The 26,146-nt window shown below is 42.4% G+C and overlaps 1 protein-coding gene across 1 annotated transcript; it reads left to right on the forward strand.

Annotated features, from left to right (window-relative positions):
* Window positions 1-889: 889 nt before the first annotated feature.
* Window positions 890-25,993, forward strand: KLF9 (KLF transcription factor 9). The gene is made up of 2 exons (XM_074953260.1): window positions 890-1,916; window positions 22,113-25,993. The coding sequence occupies exons 1-2, from the start codon at window positions 1,415-1,417 to the stop codon at window positions 22,340-22,342; spliced, it is 732 nt and encodes a 243-aa protein (XP_074809361.1). The 5' UTR covers window positions 890-1,414; the 3' UTR covers window positions 22,343-25,993.
* The last annotated feature ends 153 nt before the right edge of the window (window positions 25,994-26,146 follow it).

Here is a 26,146-nt window from a genome sequence, read left to right on the forward strand (position 1 = left end):
CTGCTTCTGGACGTTTTTAAGCATATCAGAAATCCAGCAGACTCCTGCCCTGGTTTAAAAAAAAAACAGCCCTCCCTGGAATGGAACGTATGGGTTTTTAACTGGGGTGGAGAGGTGGCTGCAGGTCAGTGACTTTACATTTATTTTCGCCCCTTTACGTCTGCAGTCTAAACTCCTACGACAAGCACACTCCCGGTCGGGTCTCCCACTCCAGCTCTCTAGGTTTACAAGTGCTGAGCCCTGTTTGGAATTTCTTTCTGATTGGCTAAGCCAATGTTAGTGACATCAGCCAACTTACTTTCGATTGGCCAGCTGGTTGCTGGGACTGTAGGACTTCCAGCTAGGCAGTTAACCCGGTAAGTGCTGGAAAACCAAACTTGGAAACCTGCTTGGCAGAGAGGGCTATAGCTAAACCACAAGGGAAGGGATTTAGTCTAACCGGAAAGCAGCAGTGTACGGCACCCTGCGAGGTTAAGCTGCAGTCAGAAGAAGCTTGCTAAAGAGAGTTTTATTCAGGCTGGAGCTCAGTAACAAGTGATTATGATTATATATTTATTTCAGATTCCTCCCCCATCGCCCTTTTAAATCGCAGCTCTCAGACTCCAAGAGTAGCACGAGGCATTGGGAGGAAATATTAGGATTGGCCGGACTCCTCGTTTATAGACACGCCTCTCATGCAAAAAGGCTCTTCTGACTGGAAGGGGGAGAAGGTAAACAGAGTTGAATCACCCTCCCCGCTGACCAATTGGTGGGGGGCTTGGAACCTTACGTGATGGGATTCTGCGAAATTGTTACTGAGCAAGAGCATGCCGGAACAGTGAGGAGCGGCAGGCGAGGGGGGAGTGAATCAGGCAGTGGGCAGAGGGGGGGCAAGAGTCTTGTAGACCTGGAGCTTTGTCTGCTATTTCAACAGAGCGTCTTGATGAGTGGGTGAATGTGCAGGGAATTCTAACGAAGGCAAAGCGGCTGGGTGCATCTCCTGAGCTCCTCCTGCGATTTTTTTTTTGGGGGGGACACACCTTGGGTCCTTTTAAAACGCTGGATTACTTGAAATCACCACTAGTGACAGTATTTCCAAGAGAGCCTTATTATAGCCTGTCAATGTGCTTGTCATTGGGAGTGAATTGAAATCTGGAGTTTCTGGTGATCACGGGTAAGGGGTCTAGGAGTGCAAGAAGTCCCAGTGTAGCACCAGATTGTGGATGCTGCCTTTGGAGTCATGGATTGTTATATAAAGATCAGTGGCTGAATTCGACTCCTTGCTTGGATACTAACGCACACCGCCCCACCCCCTCGCTACTGATCTTGGAGGCTGAAGGCACCAGTGTGCTGATTAAAAACCCAGGGGGGTACGACAGAGAAGTTTCGGTGCCTGGATTTTGGTTCTCTTTCTTGGTGGTTACTCGTCTGCAGAATGTCAGCAGTTGCCTACATGGATTTTGTTGCTGCTCAGTGTCTGGTTTCCATTTCCAATCGCTCTGTAGTACAGGAACAGGGGGCTCAGGATGCAGAGCTACTGAAAATGCCTGATGAAGAAGTGACCAAGGACCTGAATGACCCCAGGGATGCCTGGAAGGATTATTGCACATTGGTCACAATTGCTAAAAGCTTGTTGGACCTGAACAAGTACAGACCCCTCCCAACCCCTTCCATCTGCAGTGACAGTGTAGAAAGTCCAGATGAGGATGTAGGATCAGACAGCGACGTGACCACTGAATCTGGGTCGAGTCCTTCCCACAGCCCAGTGGAAAGACAGGATTCTGGCAGTGTGCCCAGCTCTCTCTCTCTCCTCCACAGTGGAGTGCCTGCAAAGGGGAAACTAGCCACTGAAAAGAGACACAAGTGTCCATACAGTGGATGTGGCAAAGTCTATGGAAAATCCTCCCATCTTAAAGCCCATTACAGAGTGCATACAGGTTAGCTGTGGTCTCTCAATTGCAGAGGGGGCTGTGGGGGTTACCTCAGTGTTACAGAGCAGCATTGGCTATGCAACACTGATTTTAAGTCATGAACATTATCCTTGTTCTTAAATGCTGCAAATACAGACAAATATTAACGTTAAGGAAGTTGGTTGTCCTGGTTTGAACTCCTTAGAGATTATTTTACTATTTAACCTGTTTTCCTCCCATCCTCCATTTTTGTCTCTCATCCTTGTTGTTATTAGCTATGAATGCAATGGCTTTCTGGCTACATTCAGTCTATGAAAGCACGGTATGTTACTGAAATTATATGGAATGTTTAGGGTAGAGAGCAAAGGGTGTTCTACGGGTTTGTCATGTTGTTGAGATTTTTTTTCTCTTCTCTGCATCTGTAACACTGAGGTTTACATGGAGAAGATCAGGCCAGTAGAGGAGCTGTTCAGTCTAAAAATGGTATAATCTGCTTCTATGAGAGTAGCAAAAATTAACCAAAAATTGCATGGAAGCTGCACACCCTGTATGCAGTAGAGCCTTTTAGGGACTGCTCAGTATTCTTTTAGGCTTATGCTTGTTGTTTTTTGTGCTTGCCAAGCTGGCTTTACATTTGACCAGGAGTCTTCAGAGAGTTTTAAAATAACACTGATTAGTACAGCATAGAATTTTGACAAGATAGCTAGTCGGAAGCTAACTCATCATCCCCTACTTACAAAGTCAGATTTCAGAGATTCATTTTATTCATCCTGTGTGTTAGGACTTGTCCCCATGAGCACTGCTGTAAGATTAAGGGCGTGGTCAGTTTCTGAGGTCGTGGATTGATGACGAATTTTACGAATTCTCATAAGGAAACCTGTAAAGTTTAACTCCTACATAAATCAGAATGTGAAAGGTCTAGTAATTAATGAACTAAGATCTGAAAAATAGAGGAGGAGAAAGGCAGTGTAAACTCCACCTTTAGAAATGTAACCATCCTTGACAAGGCAAATATATTTTGATTAATCAGCACACTGAAGGAAAGTTGTGAGGTGGTTAATATTCTAATTTACAAAGATTGTGAACTGGTATACCTCTTAATTCAGACTTGCTGGTATAAGGCTACAGCACACTGGGTCCTAAATTATATGACAGCTACCTTCATTATAACCATTTATATTATTACACTGCTTTTAGCAGACTCTTTTTGTGAAGGTATTGAGCAAATTTTTAATGAGCAAAATGTTTTTAAGGAAATGCTTGCCCTCCCGCCCCCCATAAGCATAGCAAAAATAGAGGGGCAAATTCTCTGCTGATGTAAATGGGCACACTTCCATTGACTTCAATGGAATGTGGCCCATATTTTTAAAATACAAGCACGAGTATGATACACACAAACTAGAAGGGCAGCTGCTTTTAAAGATCAGATGTTGGGTAATTCTCAACCACTGTTCTTAACTTTCAAAGCTAAGTGCATTCCAAAGCTTTACAATTTTGTGTTTTGATAGCACCTGTTCACCATCATTTTAATCTGCTCCCATGAGGGGACTGGATGGCTCACAATACTAGTAATAGAGGGTTACAGAGCTATTCGTTTTTACATCATGAATGCAATATAGGTCAGTAATGGCCAAAGGTAAATTACCATTATATTATGGCTGTTTGGTGGCCTATGTGAAATGAACTGGTAGTCTGAGTCTAGTTTCTAATGACATCACTCTCCCTTTCTATCTCTCTCACACACAACATAAACTCCATCATGACAAACTTGCAACGTTGTTGGCAAAATCAGCAAAGAGACCAAGAACTGAATGGACCTTGGGGGAAATTTCAAAAGCATGTAAATGATGTAGGGCCCAAATCCTTAAAGGTACCTAGGTGCCTAAGTCCACCATTTAGGCACCACTGACACTTTCAAAGTTGCCAGTGAGCTGCCACCTAACCCCATAGGTGCCTAAGTATCCTAGCTGCCTTAGTTTCCGCTAATCAGCATTTGCAAAGCTACCCCACAGTTAATGAGCTGCTCCAGCTCAAGCCAAAGCCCCAAAGTGAGATTACATGGGGGGATGCCTATCTCATCAGTGGGGCCTGATCTGATAGGCATGCTCTGAACATGTCTTAAGACCTGATACTTGTCAGACCCCACAGCTGAAGGCAGGTCACCAACAGGTGGAAGGACAAAAGAGTGCCCATACCAAAGAGACGGGGGCACAGGGAAATGTATAATGAGCGTGAGAAAGATATCAAGCGAGAACAGGGGAAAGAGACTGTTTTGGTTGATAAGACATGGTCTACCTAAGTGGCTGGTCTGGCTTAGGTGCCTAACTCCAGGAGAGGGCTCGTGGCTGAGGAGCCTGAGTGGTGGGAGGCACCTATCTCTAGGCCACATGCACCAGTTCAGCTACTTAGATACTTAAGCCCCATCCCTCTCCTTAGCATTTCACTCCTGGCTAGCCTAGACAACTCCCTGGTCAGCTGACTGGCTTCTGAAAATCTCTTCCTTAAGTGCTTAACTCTCCCCATGAATTGTACAGGGAGCCTGAGTGGCTGGCTGCTTAGGGTTTCGGTGTTCAGATGCTGAGTGGAGCAATACCTAAATACCTTTAAGGATCTGGGCCTAAGTCCCATGACTTCTAATGGGACATATGCTCCTAAGTCATTTGGGCACTTTTGAAAATGTTACCCTTAACCTAACTTTTGACCCCCTCCAGGTAGCCTATTTAGCCTGGGGGGATGGGTCACATTGACAGGGCAACAAAGACTATTTCATTGTCCATGCTCTTCCTGTTCCATAGAGGACATCAGTCTCCAGTAGTGTCACAATGGGGTTTTTCCACCAGGACTAAATTCATAAGACTGGATTTGCTAATATGCACAAGCGGTTTAGCAGGTGAGGTAGTATGGTAAAATGTTAACCTAGCAGTAAAAAAAACAACCCCCAAAACTGCTATAGTAATTGAGATGTCCACAGGCTCGCCTCAAAAATTGTAAACAGGGTAATTGTAGGCCTTTTTTTTATTTAAATTGTCATACAAGTCCTTTTAATTCAAGTGTCTGAATAAAACCATTACCATACATGTAAATTGCAATAGGAGACACAATACTGGTGCATGGGGCTGTTTAAAAGTTGCTATAAATAAGAGTTGTGCATAAGTGTAAAAGTAGAGAGTCAGAGGAAATCAACAGCACCAGAAGTTGGAAGTTTACCTTCCAGTCATAGCATCTCTGTTGTAGGTTACTTTGTTCTTTTCTGAACTTTCTCCAACAGTGGTGGTGGAAAAAGAGGAGATTTTTATCACAGGAAGATATACCACAGGGCACTGCTGCAATAGTTATGCACTAAGAGCAGATTTATGAAAGAAAATGGCTAAATCTGAGTTACAGTTAAACTCCCATTGAACAGGCTCTCCTTTTGGCCTAGCAATACTGTACTACTTTGCATTGCAATGAGGAAGACCTGGTTTTGATTACCTGTCTTGTGTTCTCCATGCTGAAGGGCTAATAAAGCAGCATGCTTAGCTCAGGGAGGGCAGGTGAACAAGAAGAATGGTTGTGTGTTATTCAACAACAATCCCTATGGTTAATTAAGGAACCTCTCTGATTGCCTGTGGGAGCAAGGAAAGGAATGCAGTCGTGCTCATCTTGTTGGGTTGGTAGTCATTCCATAGAACCTTATGGAGAAAGGAAAGTCCACCTGAACTTCCATTTATATCTTCCTAGTAAAGAACTTTGTGGATAGAATGTAGTCCTGATTTTTAAGCCTCAACAAGTGAAGTTTGTGGGAGAAAAATCATTCCATTTGCCCACTTCCAGCCCATAGCTACAGACAGAAACTTGAGAAGAAGGGAAAGACATTTGTCACAAAACTAGGTTTTTTATTTAAACTCTGTCTTTTAACCCTAGGGCCTGTGTGGTATCTGCCCAACCATTTCCGGTCCAATACTTACTCAGAACTATGGTAACTAAATGTTAGGTGAAGATTTGCAAATTTCTGGCTTGCAAAAGACAGAGGAAATCACAGTATCATTTCCAGTTTGTTCCCAGAGCTCAGGTATCCATCCTAGTCTGAAGTAGACATCAACTGGAATAGCATTTTGCATGTTGACATGCAAATTAACATACGACACTTTAGAACCTAACCCCTGCATAAGATGCGACTCCACTGTACTAGGTTTCCACGGGTATCCACTTCATATGTGGCCTAGGTAAACCCTATTCCACTTTGCTTCCAATTTCCTATCACCAGTATTGTTATATCAAGTAGGTTTTAAAGTCCGCGCATGAGGCAAAAATCGCGTATAGTCAAAAAGAGAGAGATGGAAGAATGACAGAATAAAAAAGGGAGAAAGAAGACTTCAACGTCGTTATGCGCAAACCGGCGTGCCTCAGGATGGCCAGGAGCATTGTCTATGATCAGCAACACTTTAAAGTCAAGTCCTTTCTCTTCGAGGTACCGCTTGACCTCCGGAATGAAACGCTTGTGGAACCAATCCAGAAATAATGCTGCCGTCACCCAAGCCTTTTTATTTGATTGCCAGAACGCAGGCAGGAGATTTTTGTTCTTGCCTTTTAGGGCACGGGGATTTGCAGCCCTGTAGAGCAAGCCCGGCTTTATTAAATGCCCAGCTGCACTGCCACAAAACAACACAGTCATACGGTCTTTAGTGGCTTTGAAGCCAGCGGCTTGTCTTTCTGATTTTGAAGTGTAAGTGCAGTTGGGCATTTTTTTCCCAGGAGAGCCCAGTCTCGTCAGCATTAAAAACTTGTTTCAGAAGATAGCCCTTTTCTTCTATGATTTTCTTTAATTGTTCAGGGCAGGCTTTTCCTGCCTCTTCATTGGCAGATGCAGCTTCACCAGTAGTCTTCACGTTTTTGAGGTTCAATCGGTTTCTAAAACTGTTAAGCCAACCTTGGCTGGCTTTGAATTCCTTCTCATCAGAAGGCTGTCCCTCTTCGGCGGGAGATTTGAACAGTGCATAGAGGCTAAGAGTTTATGGTTCATATCTTCCAGCCATAAGTTTAATGCCTTTTCAGTGTTCACTAACTTCTTATCACGCACCTGGCTCATCACCTTAGCAGTTATTGGTGCACTTGATGCCATGGCTTGATGAATTTCTCTCTCGAATCTTGATGGCACGGATGCTAGATTTGTTGCGGCCGTATTTACGCGCCACGTTGGAGACCGACATAGCGTCTCTCAATAAGTCCAACACAGCCAGTTTTCCCTCCAGCGTTGGAACAGATCGCTGTTTCTTCGGTTGAGCATCAGATGAAGTAGTTGGCTTGCGTTTAGGGGCCACGTTGTACGAAAAATACATATCTTTAAACACTAGAATCACAGCGCGGCGAGATGCTCACCGGACCAGCAGGCAGCAATCGATCCAGTGAGGGTCAATTTATCACGTCTAGTCTAGATGCGATAAATCGACCCCCCCGAGCGCTCTCCCGTCGACTCCTGTACAGTACTCCACCGCCGCGAGGAGTTGTTTTTTGCCGAGCGCGTATAGTTGAATTCGCATAAGTTAAATGTGCATATGATGCGACTCCACTGTAAAGGTTAATGTTAATAACAGTGTACTGCAGTTTTCAGTGATTAAATAACACCACAAATATTCAGCTATATTCTTGAGTAATAAACTTTCAGCACTTTCCAGTGTGAACAGAGTTAACTTTAGCTGATGGAATAGTAAATGATACTCCTCATTAAGAGAATTACTTCATGAATGGGAGAACAGAAAAAGCTGGGTGTAGCCTCCACAGTTCACCCAAAAGCCGTACCTATAAATCACAGATTACTCCAGTGCCATCTTTGGAAGGGGAACAAAACAGGTAAGTCACTAAGGGAGATCAAGACAGTACCCTGGGCACATAGGATTCTTGAACTCGGCACATGAATGTAAAATACACATGCCGGATTTAAAGTCATTCCAAGAGTGATACATTTCATAGCCACAGTGAGGTATTTCTTGATTGGATTGGCCAGGGACATATATGACTACACATTGTAGCGTTAACTATCTTAAGTGATTGCTTCCTTCATTCATTTAAAAAAACAAAACAAAACCCATTCATCTCGATGGTTTCATGAACCCTTAAGATCAACCTGGCATTTCTTAATGTGAACTTGCTTTCCAGGGCAGAGATTTGATTTCTCACTACCTTTGCAGCCTTTAGCACTCTTAGTTAAAGTAGATGCTCATCAATAGTTACTGCCATCTTAAATTTTTAATATTTATCTTATTCTCTATCTTGAAAAATGGCTTCATAATGTCTACTCATTGTACCCATGGTCTGTCTTTTATTAATATCCCGTTTCACCCATGCATAGGAACAAGTTCAAAATGTTTAGTGACCACTCATGTATGTTGTATTGCTGTGAAACTAAAAACACACTGGCACATCTTGTTCAGGCTGATAGAAGATGAGGGATGAAGTACCAAACTAAGTTACAAGAAGAGGGGGACTGCATTATCAGAGATTTCTTTTATCTCCTTAACTGCTCGTTCAAAACCAGCCCCTCTTGCAGAGACCAAAAGTAACCATCTGATGATTGGTTGCCTATGGCCTGCGTCATGACTCCTGCTCAAAGCTAGCTTGAAAATTAATATTTAATTTTAGTGATGTCTTGAGTTTTGGACTGAAACATTAGTAAGAGCAAGATTACTATTATAAATTATTTCTGGTAGCACCTATGAAGTGCTTGGAACTTTCCAAATAGAAGAGGAGGCCTGGCCATGTTCCTCAAGGAACTCACAATTTAAAGACTGTTTCCCTCTGTGTCCTGAGGATAGGGGAAGGATTCAATACATATGCAATTATGTTTAGAATGTGTATACAAATAATAAAAATAGGACATGTAAAATTATACCCAAACTACTTCTCAGAGTTGTTGTCGTCAGTGGCAGCTTTCCCATGAGCATCATGATAAAGGTGAATCTTCAGGAGAGACTTGAATGTGGCAAGGATATGGGTCTTCCAGATGAACTCTATAAGGCTATTCCATGCATAGGGAATAGCATAGAAGGTACAGAACCATAGGCGATGCAGTTGCAGACAGAGGGGCAGTCAAGACTGAAGTCACTGGTGCAGTGAAGAGGCCAGGTGGAAGTGGGTGGATGGTTGATTTAGAGTAGTACAGCGCATTAGCTTGGAAATACAGTCTCTTTGTTACCAATTTATATTTTGAATGAGGGTAGAGCTGGGGTTTATAGCTTTTTAAAGTTTTTAATAAAAAAATGGAAGGTAAAAGGAGGGTGTAAACAAGGAGGATGAAAGAAAGCCAGTAATTGGACAAATGGCAATTGGTGGTGATGGTCTCCCCCATGTGGCAAGAGAGGATATGGGCAGCAGCATAGGTACCAGGAGGCTAATTCTGTGGGCTGTCTGTTACAGGATTAGTAGAAGTCTACTCAGTTAGGGAACCCAGGCAGACCAGAGGTCCTGAGTGCTCCATGTAGCAGATGCACTTGCTCCTAAGATTTGGCTGTAAATGCTTGTGCATATTAAATATTCATAATGAACAAGGATTTCCCTGTATTATAAGTGCTTGGAAGATATAGATCCCCTTGAGTGTGCTATAAAGTGCATGAGGTATATACATTCTCTGCCTCAATAGGGCCTTAGAGGAACCCATGTCAATATGCGAGTCAGAGCCAATCCAACAGTGCAAGAGTTTTGTAACAATACAACAGAAGCTATGCCCTTGAACTCTTCCTTTGACATTTTGCCTTTGGTGATATTCAGCAATAGGTTAAGGGCAGAGACATGGAGTCACAGATCTGAATTCTACTGTCCAGAGGGAAGGCAGGGAGCAGCATTTCTGTCATAACAGAGACACAACTGATGGATGCTGCAACACAAACTGCATCATGAATCCAGGCCCCTTATAAGTTTAAGCTGCTCCTGACTGCATTACTTTCCCATTTATTTTCTGAACTATCCCTAGTTTCAGACAGTACAGATGTGTATATTAATGGGCAAAGTTTGGAGCATTTTCTTGGTGCTTTTAAGTTTCAAATGGAAACAATCTGAAATCTAACATTTTAAGCTCCTTATTCAGTACACGTTACACAGGTAGTGCGCATTTATAATATGGCTGAAGATCAGATAGCAGTGCTCAAAGGGCATCTTGATAAAAATGTGTGAAACCATTCTTCTCAGGGATTTATAAAAATGTGAAAACTTGTATTGTTACTTAATGGACATGTTCTCTATCCAGGAGAAAATTGTTTGTAATATTTGATAAAATTTGATTACATTGCTTGAAAGGCTAGGAGGGTGAGCAAGTTAGGCAAAAATCACTCATATTTTCAATGTTTCAATATTTTCAATGTTTTTTTTTTTGTTTTGTTTTTTTAAAGAGAATTAAGTATTTGTTAAATGTCACATTTGGAAAACTACCAAAAAGTGTTAGTGGTCACAGCACCCCATCAAAGCAAGGAAAAGCACATTTAGAAGGGAATCAGAGAACAACAAAGTGGCCTTATCTCAACTGCTTTACTTTATCCTTTCACACCAAGAATGTAACTCCTGTTGCCAGCAGAGGACATATTGGAAGAGCTGACTCTAATGAGTTATCGCACCCTGTTGTGCCTTGGTACTGCAGAACACTTGGTATATTTCTTCCTAACCTGATTTTGTCCGTTTGTGCGTGTAACCATTAGGATCACTGTGGGTGAGTACATTCACCTTCAGTTCACTGCACTGCAATACTGCACCATCCTCACATTCATAAACTGACAGAGCTGCCAAACCTGAAAGAGAGGAAAGGGTTGGGGAAAACCAAGTTAGGTTTAAACTGCCAAATCCTAGGATAGCAAGAACAGAGCCCATTTCAAATAATCTTATGATCGTCTTAATCCTGTGTTTAGATGCCAGCCAAGCACTCTTGTGCGGGTATGTTCTGGAATGCCATGCCGGCACTTTTTTGGGGGAGCCAGAATGGCATTCCAGTACCGCTGATAACTGTAAAGTAAACCCATGATAGTGGTTATTGCTTTCATTCTTCACCTTGCACTATACGTGGTCAGTGCGTATGCAGCAAAATGGTGCATTCTGGCTTTTTTTTTTTTTAATGGCTTGAGAACTGATGCTAATTATAGTGACTGGCACCCTATAAATACCTAAGCAAGAGAGTGTCTCAGGTTGTCCTGTTGAATAGTCTAGCACACTTTACATGATGAATAATTAATCAATGGGGGAATTCATAGATAAAATGAAAACACCTTTTCTTGCTCCTGAACATAGGGGCAACAGATGTAAATTGGTGCAGTCAAAGATGTATTGTAGGAATCCTTCAGCAATACTGAGCTTAAGTTTGGTGGTTATGTGTATGTTGTGGCTTTGGATCTTACCCATACTTGAGCAATTTGGCAAGCTAACTGCCATTTAAACCTCCCAGCACACCTGTCATGTGTCTGCCCACAAAATTACAATCTACGGGGCACGGGAACATATCACACTGTGGGTTGTACTTGCTCCAAGCAAGGCTAGCTACTGTGTTGCCCACATCACTGTGAGGCTCCATTGGTACAGTGCCACTGTAGATACAAAGAGGTGGTGCAATCAGAAACTTCTATGCCTAAACTCTGTACTGTTTTCTTTTTACTTCAACATCATCTTAATAAAATTATTAAATCTCTATGGTGCAAATTGTCCTCCCATCACTGTCCCACAGAGCACTAGCCACTACTTAGGGGGTTCTGTTTAGCCTAGTTCTTCTACCTTGCTGGTTCAGGATCAAGTTTTCTGGAAGTCCCTTGCCTGTATAAATAGTACTGCATACTTTCAATCTCATTGTGTGCTGTTTTTTGTCAGCCCCCTTAGCTTTGTGTGTTTCAGCAAGTCAATTTTGGAACAATTTCAGAAGGAAAAAGCTATTGTGAAGGAATGCTGTGAGCTGGCCAGAGGCAGATACCCAGGTGCTTGTGAGATTCAATTGCAGTTGAACTCTAATTAGGAAAACTTTGGATTACGACTGAGTGACGCAAATATAGTGCGTGGCAGGGAATCACCCACTTGGGGGAAAGACAACACCAGGAGAAAAGTAAAAGGGCCACAAAAGGGCCTGAGATAACTGCAGCCAGTCTGGGATAAGGAGGAAAACCTGCCTTTTTTCTCCCCAATGAAGTGGACATTATTTTTGGCACTCATCCATCTACAAAGCATGAGATACTTTGGACGGCACTGTGATACCTAGCACCTGGGCCATCAGGAGAAGAGGAAGGAGAAATATTCATCATAGCCCAGTCCATGACAAGGGATGTGGGCCAGGACGAGGAGGTGCCTGAGACCTTACCAGGATTCCAAGACCTCTTTGGAGAAGCTCAAGATCTGGCTACAGCAGCCAAACAGGTTGGGGTGGACGTAGGAGACAAAGGAGCACACAAGGTACATTGGATTTTATTATTTGCAGCACTCAGGATTGGTTTTGCATGCTTGGGGGCTGTGGGAACATGTTCTTTGGTTCTTTCAAACACCATACTCTTACTGTGGGTGGTTATAAGATCACATGATGCTAGAAGACCCTATTCTCCCTGGCTCTGCCACTACAGCATAAGGGGAAGCTTTCTTTACCCTCCCTCCCAGGTTCAGCTCCCCCAGATTCTGTCAGGATGGACAAGCCCCACCATAATTCTCCACATTTGGCTACATAGCCAGGTGTCCCAAGTAAGGGCAGAATTTTCAGGCATGCAGTGAACTTGTCACAGGGCCAGGCTCAAAATGGAGGTCAACCAAGGAAAACCTGTTCCAAGAGTTGATCAAACCCTGAATTATCCTAAATGTAAAAGCAGAAGAGTATTACTAGAAACCACATACTGTGCAGCATGATCCCACCATGTCCATGACCTTGTCTCAGTCAGCCCATGTATCAGCCAAAGGCATCTGTTTAGCTATCCACTCTTATCAAGCTGTTGTTATAGTTCATTCTGTCTTTCTGTTTAACATATGAGAGACACAGGCATAAGCATTACTCAATAACAAGCTGCTCTATACTAACCACCAGTGAGGGTGTGGAATAAGGACTGTGTTGAACTTCACTGCGGTCAGCCAACAACACAGGGCAGAAATCTAGAAGAGAATGTATTTTAGCCATATTTTTCGCCACTCCTCCAGGAGTAATCGCTGAAAGTCTTTTGTAAAAATCAGTGCTCAATCTGAGCAATCAAATTAGGGGTAATGCTAATTTCCCTATACACCCACAGAAGTTCACTATACCTCTTCAGTCCCAGAACAAGCCCTATATTCAGCCATGAGAACAACTCAAGTGTAGGATTATCAACTTTGCTCCTAACTTGTTCAAACCGAGCTGTCGTTTCCTGTTCTGGAATCCTCAACACAAAGTGTCTCTCTGTCTCCTGTTTGCCTGGATTAAGCAACTTTTTAGTCCCTTTGAACTACAGCCATCAAGCCCCACCCCTGCACACATTGTTTTCATTCCCGCTGCCTAAGAATTGATTTTAAATTAGGGAGAGAATGTTAGTTTATGTCCTTCCCATCTTAAATAAGAACAGAGCATCTTGCTATAAGAAGGCATTGGAGTGAGAAAGGAACCAAAAGCAGTTACTTTTATTGCATTCCTTGGTACAGACAACCCTGGAATGTCATTAATTAGCCTATTAACATTCTTCTTATTTCTCATTTCAGAGGGCCCGACTGCACCCAGGCCCAGTGTGGAAATGCTGGCACATCACAGAATGGGACAGCAAAGGCATCAGGAATCACAAATTATTGAACAGTTGACCATTTCACTGGAAGGAAATGGAAATGACTCCGAGGGGCATGTAAAGGGACTCTGATACAATGTTTAGATTCAAGAAGGAAAAAGCTGGTCGTTTTTTGGAAAGACAAGACCAATTTAGGCAAGAGGACAGAAAGTCAATGACGGAATGTATATGGCATGATGATGAAATGACGCTGCCGGATCAAGAGGTCCATAGAAAACTTCAAAGAGAATACATGGAGAAGCAAAGGCAGCTAGCACTATTCTCCCAGCACTATTCTCCCTGTTTGCATTGTACAACCACCTCAGCATGATGCTATGGTACAGAACTGCAGCCCATACTGGACTGGCTCATCCCTGTCTGCTCCCTCTGCTGTGTTCTCCTGGCACTCTGGTGGTGAACAGGACAAAGAACTGGAGTATGCCAGACATGCATTTTATGGCCCTATAGCCCCGTAAACCAAATTTGTGTGTGCTTGGTTTATTTTTCTCTGGTTACTTATTGGAGCTGTCCTGAATGTTTGTGGTTTTAAATAAAGTAAAATTGCATTATTTATTTCAGTGTTAAGAATCCATAAAACATACTTTTAATTTACCCTCATTACACCACCACTCCATTATGCCATAATTTTCTTTACCCAGACTCAAACCGATAAGTGCATACATTAGGTGAAACCCACCATCAACAAAGGAAACAAGGATATTTAAGGACAGCACATGCTAACCCTTCAGGCTTGAACAGGCAGAATGAACATTATCACCACTCCCTCTCTACACTACCCTGGCAAAATGTGAACAAAGCATCTCTGATTCATTTGGTTCACATGCCTGGTACAGCCAGCATTAACAAGTGTTACAGATTCCGGTAGTGCTGCTTGTCTGCCTGTGCATAAATTGTTGCAAGTTCCTCATTCCAGACTCAAACACTTCGCTATTGCTTTCACAAATGTGCAGAATGCAAGAGGCAGATACGATGTCCACCGCTGCCAAGTGCACTATCGCTGCACGTCAGCAGGCACCTCCACCTTGTTTAAAGCCTTCTAAATGCATACGCCACTACCACACTGTCTCTGTCAAATCAGCTATTTAATCACCATTTCTCTGGGCTTTGAGAATGGCTTCCTGGCCAAGGGGAGCAGTGGATTTGCAGGCTCACAGAATCACTGAAAGCCTGGAAAAGAGGATGGTCCTCTTTCTCCTACCTCTATCTGCTCTTCAAGAGTTCAGAGTTTTAACATTTTCTTGTATCATGCACTAAGCTTATGCTAACTTCTACATGAGACCGGCGTGGAAATGAATTTTCTGTCCCACAAAATTTTTTGAAACTTCAAAAATGTTCCCATTCTGCATCAGAATATACCTGAAATTTGAAAATTGCTTCCCCTGGATAGGGAAGAGACACTGACTAGAGGCTGGTGGTTAGGGCATTTTCGGTATACACAGGTAATGCAGGGACACCACATATTGCCTCTCCGGCAATACGTGGTGATTTTATTTTAGAAGCTCCAGCAGAAACATTTCTGGCTGAGCGAAGAGTGAGCTCTGACATTTCAGCCTGACTTCCATTTTAAGTTCATGTCCTGGTTATTGCTGAGCTTCCCAAAGAGTGATGGGATTTTGACCTCTTCTCCCACAATTCTCTTGGAGTCCCAGAATGCATTGCCAAATGTCCTGCAAGCCAATGCTTCAGGACTTTGTGCCAGAAGGTGTGAGTTAGGCATTGAGAAGGCAGTACAACCGAAACCCTTGAGTAGAGTTGTACAAGGATCTGGGGTAGACCTAAACCCCAAACAGGATGGCTAACATGTACACTCTACACCAGTGGTTCTCAACCGGGGTCTGGAGGCCCCCTAGGGGGCCTCAAACAGATTTCAGGGGGTCCACCAAGCAGGGCCAGTGTTAGACTCACTGGGGCCCAGAGCAGAAAGCTGAAGCCTTGCTGCATGGGGCTGAAGCCAAAGCCGGAGCAACTCAGCTTCGTGGGTGCCCCTGTGGCATGGGGCCCCAGGCAGTTGCACCTCTTGCGACCCCCTAACGCTGGCCCTGGCTTTTATAAGCAGAAAACCAGTTGTTGTGGCACAGGTGGGCCGTGGAGCTTTTATAGCATGTTGGGGGGGGGTACCTCAAAAAGAAAAAGGTTGAGAGCCCCTGCTCTACACGATGAACTCCCAACAACGCCATTCTGTAGGATAGATGCAACCATGGCCTGTGTGTGCATGCACAGCAGACCTATAAAATTAAATTGTCTCCTTTCTGGGCAGTGGTTATTTAAAAAGGATTTCAACTGCACTTGGAAAGGTAGAGCGGGAAACAGAGAAACCTTGAAAACCAGAGTCAGAGCTCCGAAGGTTTGAATTATTCAAACACGTGTCTTCTCCCCCTCTCTACTACTGCTCTGGAGTTACTCACTACTTTGCTACTCCTTTCATCCTTCTTCCTTGACCAAGAGCCAGTCTTTTTCTGGGCTAATTCTAAATCAAGATAGTTTCAGAGTCATGTCCCCACTTCATGGGCAACATAAGAGTTCTAGTTTAACAACATACAGAGTCCGAGCATATCCTTTTCAGTCTGGGGCAGAAAAGTCTAACAGGTCACAAGGCATGCCATGTAGCTAGAAGACTGAACTTCATAATGTATTATATGAGCGACTGTTTTCATCCATTAGACTCAGCTTTTACCACTTTCACTAAAGTCATGCATTCCAGTCACAAAGCCTAGCAGACTAGTAAGAGACCGAACAGAGATTCTAATCTGGCCTGGCCCTGTCACAGCAGACACAGCAAACTCCATCACATCCCAGCTGGTGGCAAATGGCAAGACTTCTAATTGAGGCAGAGCATTCTGTGCAGTTAAAATGGTGGTTGGAAGGCTCTGAATGTGGACATGAACCTGATGGCTCTTTCTACCGATCAAGAGCTTGACCTGGTTATATCTCAACTGCAGCATGACAAGGCTCCTGGTCTAGATTACATCCACAAGTTTCTTTCTCACTTTGGGCCGATTTCCAAAAGCTGGCTACTTTGATTTTTGAATCATTGTACCCAGGTGCAGAGCAAAGGCTGTAGCTGTACCCAAGCCAGGGGAGCCATTGACAGACCCAGAGGGTGGCTGACTGAATTCTCTGCTGTGTGTTATTTACAAGCTGTTGGAGAGACTAATGCTGATGTGAATTAGTGAGGTAGTCAAGGTACCCTCAGTTGCCTCACATTCAGGATGGAGTCAAGATGCACCCAAGAGTAGATATACTGAAAACACATTTGAGTCAGGAAAGTTGGTGTAGTCCTTATGAATCTGACAGCAGGCTATGACACCACGTGGCACATTGGGCCAACTGCCAAGCTGCTGCGAATTATTCCTTGTAGGCCGATGGTGCAGTTCATCCAAGAAATGATCAATAACCAAAGCTTCAGCCTGCAAGTTGGGGAGAAAATCATTCACCCTACGTGTCTACACAATGGCCTCCCAAAGAGGGTCAGTTTTGGCTCCTCTTTTGTTCAATATATACACATATGACCTTCTTGAAACATAGGCCGAGAAGTACATGTATGCTGATTACATCTGTATTGAGGGCCCCAGAAATGACTTCCACAGGGTTGAAGAGAAGCTCAGCCAACACATGCCTATTTTGACCACATATTCCAGCAGGGGAGATGAATTCTCAATGAAACCAGGACAACGGCAACCACTTTCCATTTAAACAGTTGTCTTGTCAATCAATTCCTCTCAATCTGTGTCCCAGGATGGCTACTGAAATTCCAGCCAGTTATCAAATACTTGGGAGTAAAACTCAACCGTAGCTGGACATGCTGGCCTCACCTGAGACTCCTGAAAATGAAGATCTCTTCCCATACTGCCTTGATACGAAAACTGTCGGGAGCCTCCTGGGGAGCAGACTCTTCAGTCCTTTCTACATCTGTATTGGCCCTGCTATTTGGTGTAGCTGAATAGTGTTCCATGGTCTGGGGGAGCAGTTGCCACATTCAGTTTGTTGACATGAAGAATATTGGTCATTCATATTAGTGACTGCTTGAATTACACACCAACCTTCAGTCTGTATGTGCTAGCACACATAGCTCCTTCAATGAGAGGCTATTATTATTAAGTCTGACAAAACTAGCCTGTTACATCTCTGGCTGGCTGATGCCCCATTCTCAGACTGGAAACAACACACAGTGCCAACTCAAAGGTCTGCTCATCTTCAGAGGAGTTGTCCCACTCCTGTGGACCGGGGGTGTTACACCCCTGCTAATCTCTCAACACCCCTTCGCCATGGCAACTCACACACTTTTGGACAAGAGCGCTACAGATGATCAGCGTCACCAGGGTGCTGAAAACTACATCATAGATTGGAAACATTGGTAGGAAAGAGAACCTAACACACTAAGTAAATTCAGGAGTCCACCACTGCACCTTCCTCCTTGTCTATATGATTGTACATCTTGGACCAACCTCAACAGGCTACTCTCTGGTTCGTTCAGAGTTGCTACAATTATGCGAGAGCTTGGCCTGGTTTCTTCCCTACACTCAGACTGTGGGACAGCATTGCAGACGACAACTCACATTGTGGAAGAGTGTCCAACCTGACATCAGAATGGCAGTTTACAGTGCCTAGCTTCCATTGATACAGAGCCTGGACATCAAGCTCTGACATCTATGTATGACAGAGAGAGACTAAGGTTGAAAGCAGCGGTCTCAACCTGTGAGTTGGGACCCCAAAGTGGATCACAACCCCATTTTAATGGGGTCGCCAGGGCTGGCTTAGACTTCTTGAGGCCCAGGGATGAAGCCTGAGCCCCACCCCAGGCCAAAGCCCAAGGGCTTCCGCTGTAGGTGGTGGGGCTCAAATTACAGGTCTCCCTGCCTGGGGCTGAAGCCCTTGGGCTTTGGCCCCTCTTCCCACCAGGGCAGCAGAGCTTTGACCCTCCCACCAGGGCAGCAGGGCTTGGGCGGGCTCAGGCTTCGGTCCCCCCTCCTGGGGTCATGTAGTAATTTTTGTTGTCAGAAGGAGGTTGCCAATTTTTATTGTCAGAAGGAAGTTTGAGAACCCCTGGTCTAAAGCCACCATTTTCTGGCCAAATCTCAGAGAATCTACTCCCATCATTCTCCCTGAATTCTTTGCTTTTGACTCTGTCAGTAATCCTCTCCTTGACATCTTATCTTCAGTGGACCTTTGTGATACTTTCCTCTCCTGGTTCTCTTTCTTCATCTAGCTAGTCCTTCAGCTCTAACTCCTTTCTTCTCATGCCATCTTCATGGATTAATTTTAGGGATTTTGATATCTATGAATGCAACCTATGGGTGCCTAGGACACATCTAATGGTTATTGCCCATTCTTGAAATCTTTGTTTCTGAAAGTGTTCAGCAACGCATTTTGGGTTAAGATAATGGGTTTTGCTCCCCACACCCAGAAGCACATCAGTCCATGTTGCTGGATCTGACAATAAAGGGACAGTAACTTTTTAGCCTAGGAAGTTGAATTGAATTGACTTGAAGCAGCCAACCAGGAGATTGAGCAGCTTTGTTTTTCTCTATTTGGAACTGTGTTGGTGGCCTGGGTCCCCATTTTTGTTTCTTTTCTCACAACTCCAGCTGACTTTACTTAGTGAAAAAGGAATACTAGAAGAGTGTGTATTCAAAAATAATCATCCCAATTTTGAGGAGTGCTTCAGAAAGGAAATAGAAAGTGCAAGTTTGTGGATACAGCTCATAAAAACCAAGTTCTAGTCATTTTGTTCTATATAGCTCTTTATATTGCACTCATTACCACAGGATCTGAGTGCCTATAAGTTATCCTATACAAATACACTGGCTGATACCCCACTGGCAGCTGTCTTGATGAAAATTAAAGATCCCATAACACTAGTGTTCTAATCAGGACTCTCCATCTCAATTTAGAAAACCAGCAAGTAACTGATTTTAGGTCCTGATTCAGAAAAGCAACCCTGTTCAGGACAGCACTTAAGCATTATATGAATAAAGTTAAGCATATGCCTAAATGCTCTCCTGAATAGCTGTTTATGAACTAGTGGTGGAAACAAATTGGCACTTTGTTTGCTTACATAGTCACTGTGCATCTAAGGTGAAATCCTGACCTCACTATAGTAATGGCAAAACTCTCATTGACTTTACTAGGATTTCACCTCAAGTATTTAGCATCATTGTAAAGTGCTTTACATAAGCCAGAGTATGAAAGGTAGTATTATGGAGTTGCTGATCTGGACTCCATAGTTTAAAAATGAGTCATAAGTTTTCAGTTTAAGTTTAAAACCATTGTTTTGTATAAATCCCATTATGATGGCAAAAGTCCAAAACAGACTATAAAGATTAATACTATTTATCTTTTTAATGGCAATTTGATTAAAATTGGGTTATTACAGAGAGTAATCAGCTTCAAATTGTCCCCTTTTCTGAAGTTTTACACTGGATTGTCTCACCTGTTTTCCAAAAACCTTTGAAAGAACACTAAAGTGCCCTGGGATCTGTGCTTTGCACCACACGTTGCTCGTCATGCAATGATTAATACAGTATCAGTTATACATAAGTGTCCTTCATTGGCATCATAATTTTAAACTTTTCTCCATAACTGAAAAGAAATGTATTATACTAAACCTGCTCTAATGAGCAGTGATGCTGTAACATGGTCACTGGCAGGGGAGAGAGAGAGAGATAGAAAGAATGCGAGCCATCCCTACCCAATACTCCTCTAAGCTAGGGGGAAGCTCCCTGAGCTGAGAAAGAGGATATCAAATTCACATTTCACCTCTACTGAACGTGGTGTATATTTCCATGATTCTCACCACCCTGATTATCAATCCAGTCCTTGAACCCCAATTCTAGAAGGCAAGTATGAGCTGGCACCTCATTTTACAAAATTAGATTAACAGAGACATTGCACAAGTTCACTGCAGGTACAGTCAGAAGTAGAAGCCAGGATTAAAAATGGCAGACCCAATTAGCATCCCTTAGCCACACAGCCTTTCTGATTGAATGTGCTTTGGTTAGCCTATCTAACTCCTAAACTCCCTTTTCAAGACCCAACAATAGACCCTGGGATTCCTGATCTCCAATATGCTAATGTTGTCTGGTAAACAGTTTAGTAACCCCTTGTGAAAGTGTGTGTCAGGTCCTCTTGTGACTGACCTGAGGGTAGCAAATACTCTTGTAGTTCTAACAATAAAGATCTGGTTTGAGGGTTAAGGGTTCAAACCTTGCTGTTGACCTGTGTGAGGGGATATTCTGGTTGCACGTGACAGTTTGTCTTTCAAGTTTTCTTTTTAAATGCAACTGGTTTATTTAATTTACACAAAGAGAAGATATCCCATAACACATTAATAATTTACTATAATCTGTGCTATTGGAATACGTAAATTATAGCATGACATCAAAATACAGGTATTTTGCATTTCAACCATTGGCATCTCTCCCTTGGGGACCAATTCACTGAAGTACATCAAACCAGTATAAAACACTAGCAAAGTAACACACAAAGGCTTTATTTGGTGACAGCGAAGGTTGCTTCAGGAAACACCCCACCAACTGACAACATGAAAAGCGTGGAAACAACAAGGTAAGGGAAAAGTCTCCTGCATTTCTTGCCACTTTCACATTGCCCGCAGCGCTGTCAATAACACACTGCAATGCTCCACAAGGTTTCATTTCCCCCTCCACCAGATACCCCAAAAGCAATATATACCCCCAATTTCATCAAACTTCTACTCTAATGCAAAGCCTTAATAGTCACCTCAGCAGTGTTAGGGCAGAAGAACTTCTCAGCTGTATGGAACGTATGGCAGTCAGACGTGCTCATCTGCTCATACAACAGCTTCAGAGGCCTGTTAAGATTTTACACTGGAGTTTGACGAAATCAGGGTATATACTGGTTTTTGGTATCTGTCGGAGGGAGACATGAAACCGTACGGGTTGTTATTGACAGCCGTGAATAACCGCAGGGTGTTATTGACAGCACTATAGGCTATGTGAAAGTGGTAAGAAATGCAGAAGACTTTCCCCCTTAGCTTGTTATTCCCTTCATAGGTGCTGACTTTGTGATTTCCCAGGGGGTGCCCCACCTCTTCCTGCCCCTGCTCCACCCCTTCCCACCTCCTCTCTTGAGCATGCCCTGCCCCACTCCTCCTTCCCTGCGCCTCTTGCACACCGCTGAACAGCTGATCACCAGCGGGCGGGAGGCCCTGGGGAGGGGGAGGGAAGGAGCTGATCGGCAGGGCTGACAGTGGGTGCTAAACACCCACTATTTTTTTTTCCGTGGGTGCTCCAGCCCCGGAGTACCCACAGAGTCAGCACCTCTGATTCCCCTGCTTTTCACGTTGTGAATTGGTGGCATATCCCATAATGCAGCCTTAACGGTGATTAAGCAACACGTGTATAAATTTATTGATTTGTGTAAGCTCTGTGGTATTGTTTGGTATTGCTCTGCTGTCATCTTCTAGATTCCTGTTTTTCCTTCTAAACTTTCTGGTTTTATCATCATCAACTTCCTACAGGTGAGCGACCATTCCCGTGCACATGGCCCGATTGCCTTAAAAAGTTCTCTCGGTCAGATGAGCTGACTCGACACTACAGAACCCACACTGGTGAAAAGCAGTTCAGGTGTCCTCTCTGTGAGAAGCGGTTCATGAGGAGCGATCACCTGACAAAGCATGCCCGTCGCCACACTGAGTTTCATCCAAGCATGATTAAGAGATCAAAAAAGTCAAGCTCCACCTCATTTTGAATGATGGACTACACTGGGGGAAAAAAGACATTGGTAAAGGCATAACTGATCAGCACAAGAAGTCTGCCACTGTACAGTTAATATTCCCTACTTGCATTTTTAAAGCACATGTAGCTGAAATTTAAAATAAATATTTTGTCCCCCGTGCTGATAACAGTCTTAAATGAGTGACTGCTGAGTGAGGTTGGGGGCAGAGATGGGGATCAGAGTAGATGATTAATTTCTTTTGTAACTTAAAGAATCAACACGGGTGTATATATGTCTGACTGGGTGGTCTGACCTGTGACTCCACAATAGTGATTCCAAGGTCTTTGTGATTGCTGTCATAAACATGTTTTGTTGAACAATGTAATGCTGCTTGTATTTAAAGTTTGTTTAGTAAAACCACTTTCCAAATCATTTAAATAATTCTCAAGTAAAACTCCATAGCACACATCTTAGAAGTGGGTTCACTTCTATCTCAGAATGATCCACCATTTAAAGACTGTTAAGAAATACATCACATGTGTTACTAATACCACCTGATTGATATACAAAAGTAAGTTGAATTTAGACTAAAGAAAACTGGGTCTAATTTTTCTTTGTATGAACTATACTTTTGAATTTTTTTTCCAATAAATCTGTGTATAATGTAAGCGGATACTTTAAGAAAAAAAAAGTAACAAAAAGCAAAACTCAGACTTTCTGACATCATGTGTATTTAGCTCTATTATTCAAAGTTACCAGAAAAAAAAAATCAGTCAGCCTAAATAATGTGGCAGGAGTATGAAAGGAGAAATATACTTCTCTGAATTGTTCCTATAATTTCATCTGACAATATATACCGTACTGTACTATATGAATGCCACTAACAGTGCTTTATTCTGCTGTTTTATTTGAATGGATGCATAATAGCAGCTACCATCTTTAGAAACTGCTGCTTTTTAAAAGGTTTTTTCTCTTCATACACTTGCCTTAAAGGTTTATTCTCATCATACACTTGTCCAACTCCTATAAATTCCAGTGGGAGTTGTGTGTGCTATGGAGAGACTAGACCTTTCCTTAAGAGCAGTCTATGCTAATGGAAACAGCTAAGGCTCCTTTATCTTTTCATAGCTGTTGTATAGAGTTGAGGGGAAAATCATGAGATAATTAGAACTACAATAAAGAAGGCATGTCATAATATTCCTTATGACATAAGCCTCACCACTAGATACCTTGTATAGTACTTGTGTGTCATATACAACATATTTTATTATAATGGCAATATTACATTTATTTAAAAGCTATGATTTGCTCTTTAAGAGGAGTTAAGACATCACTGACGGAAAACTTAAGATCATTTACATAATCTGAGTTTGTCTTGTTAAGTTAAAAGCATGAATTTAAAAAAAAAATATTATGGATTTTTCCCTCTTCATCCACTTGTATGGTGGAGAATTATGTTTACACACTTTTCTTTCCAGAAACGTTCTTCTGGTCTTTTGTTTTTGCCCCTCCTTCAAAAGAAGGAAGGTGAGGTGAAACCCTATTACAGATATCTAGGGCCAAATTCATCTCTGAATTAACCACACTGAAGTCAGTGGTGTTACACTGGGGATGTTATTTGGGTCCTCTTGTAAAACTTTGTATATAAAATCTTGTTAGTACACCTGCAGCGACAGTTATCTTCTTATTGTTTCACCTGATAAAAAAGCTTGCTTCCTAGAAATAAAATTCTACTCAGAAGTAGAATATTTTCTTCTACAATTATACCTGGCTTCCAGCTTTAGAGATCAGTTTGTCTATAGCATTTTTACTTGTGTAGTTCATTAGAAATTCTGTCTATGTGAAGAGAACTGCTTTTAAGGCATTAGGGATATTGAGCAGTCTGTGGAATAAAAAGGGAGGCGTTTTCTTCAGTGAAGACATCAGGAAACCAAGCACACTTTCTACCTCCGTTTCAGCTTTTTGAAACAGTTATTTTAAGAAACAAGCATTAATTTCTGGTGTCCAAAATAACTTGTAGGGACATTTGTTCTTCCTAATAAATAGGTAGCCTGGCTATTTCTATTGACCCAATGTAAAAAATGTATTCTGCTTACCAGTACTGTAACTGCTGCCTTGGGGTCAGGACCACGTGGTAGCCCAGCAACTCTCAAAGTAATATTTTTACACTCGTCCTCCCCTTCTCTATTAAAAACAAAAAAACAAAAAAAAAACCACTTAACAGAGTTTAGAGTCAGTTCTACAATCCAGCAGCTGTTCTATGTGTACTGTTGCCATTATGTGGGACAAGTGCAGTACTTAGCAAATTAGGGACGGATCATGTGAGATACTGAGTGTCCTTACCTCCTATTGACTACATTGGGAGCTGTGGGTAATCAGTACCTCTTGAAAAAACAAAAAACAAAAAAATCAGACCATTTAACTACCCGTAGTAGCCTAAATATGGATATAGGTGTCGAGCTATAAGCAACCAAGCTTGAACATTTGGGGCAGAATGTACATTTAAACAAAGGTCACTAAATTGTTTTTCATGTTATAAAAAAATGTAAGGTACTCTCACAGGTACAAAAAATGGAATGTATAAACTCATGTCTATGTTTGTGAGAAGACCCTGTCTATAAAAATTCCCAAGCAGAAACCAACATTCTGATTTGCTTTAATACATGCTGTATCTCAGCCCCATCCAGATGGGATTAACATGGTTCATTAACCACGAACAAAATACATTGAGAAAGTTTTGGGGTTTTGGTTTGTTTGTTTGTTTTGAGTGAAAGCCGACAATGGATTGAACATACAAAACAAATTGCAGGATAGTCATTTGTATTTTAAACTGAATTTCTGTAAGAGACTGTTGCAGGTGTTGGAAAAGAAAGAAAAATCAGGTTCTCTAATACTATACGTACTTGTCATACTATTCGGGAAATACTTAATAGTTCTGAAGTTAGGACAGCTCCTCTCCTCAGTTAAGAAAGCCCTTCACTACTGCATAGAGAAGCCAAGGCTTTACAGGTATAGCTATACAGCATGCTACTTTTGTGAACAATTTTTTGATGACTTCCATAAACAATTCTATTTTCAGTTTGCAGATGGACTTCGTTCAGTACACACCAGACTGGACTCGTTCTTCAGAATGCTGTTTTACTACAGACTAATGATCTGTAAACTATAAAATACCAACCTTTACAATGATTTAATCAGTTTTATTTTTGTACAGTATTCGTATCCTTTATAAGTTATTTTGCTGTCCTGTTTTGTAAATCACATGAACTTGTAAAAAAAAAAAAAAAAAAAGGAAGAAGAAGTAGGCATAGGTGTTTTTTGTACATATGTATATAAATTGTCCAAATAAAGAAAGGAATAAAAAAAATTATCTTGTTTTTATGGATGATTTTAATCAGACTGACTGCAGAAAGGTCAATTTGGGTGACTGAAAAAACTTCCATTACCATAGATGAAAAACATCTATGTATTTTGCTCTCTGAAGATGTTGAGTTTTCAAAGCTGACAGACATTTAATCACACACCTCCCAGTTAAATTAATAAGAGCAGTGTGGCTAAATCCCTGCATCAGTTTTAAAAATCTCAACCTTTGGTAGTGAGTAAGGAGATTGGGTCTTGTTTCTCTACTTTTTCAGGGCCATATTCTCCCCTCCACTAATAAAAGCAGACGGGAACTTAATTACGGTATAACCTGCTGAGGAGAAAGAATACCAACCCTTCAGTGTGCTCCTCCTTCCCTGGAACCTGAGAAGCTTCTCTGCTATAGCTCTATGGTGTGAGGGCTCCACAGATGTTTAGAGGATAGGTGCTGGAAGAAATGCAGCTGGGGAGCAGCCA

Source organism: Natator depressus, chromosome 5, assembly GCF_965152275.1.
Source record: "Natator depressus isolate rNatDep1 chromosome 5, rNatDep2.hap1, whole genome shotgun sequence".
Lineage (NCBI taxonomy): Eukaryota > Metazoa > Chordata > Testudines > Cheloniidae > Natator > Natator depressus.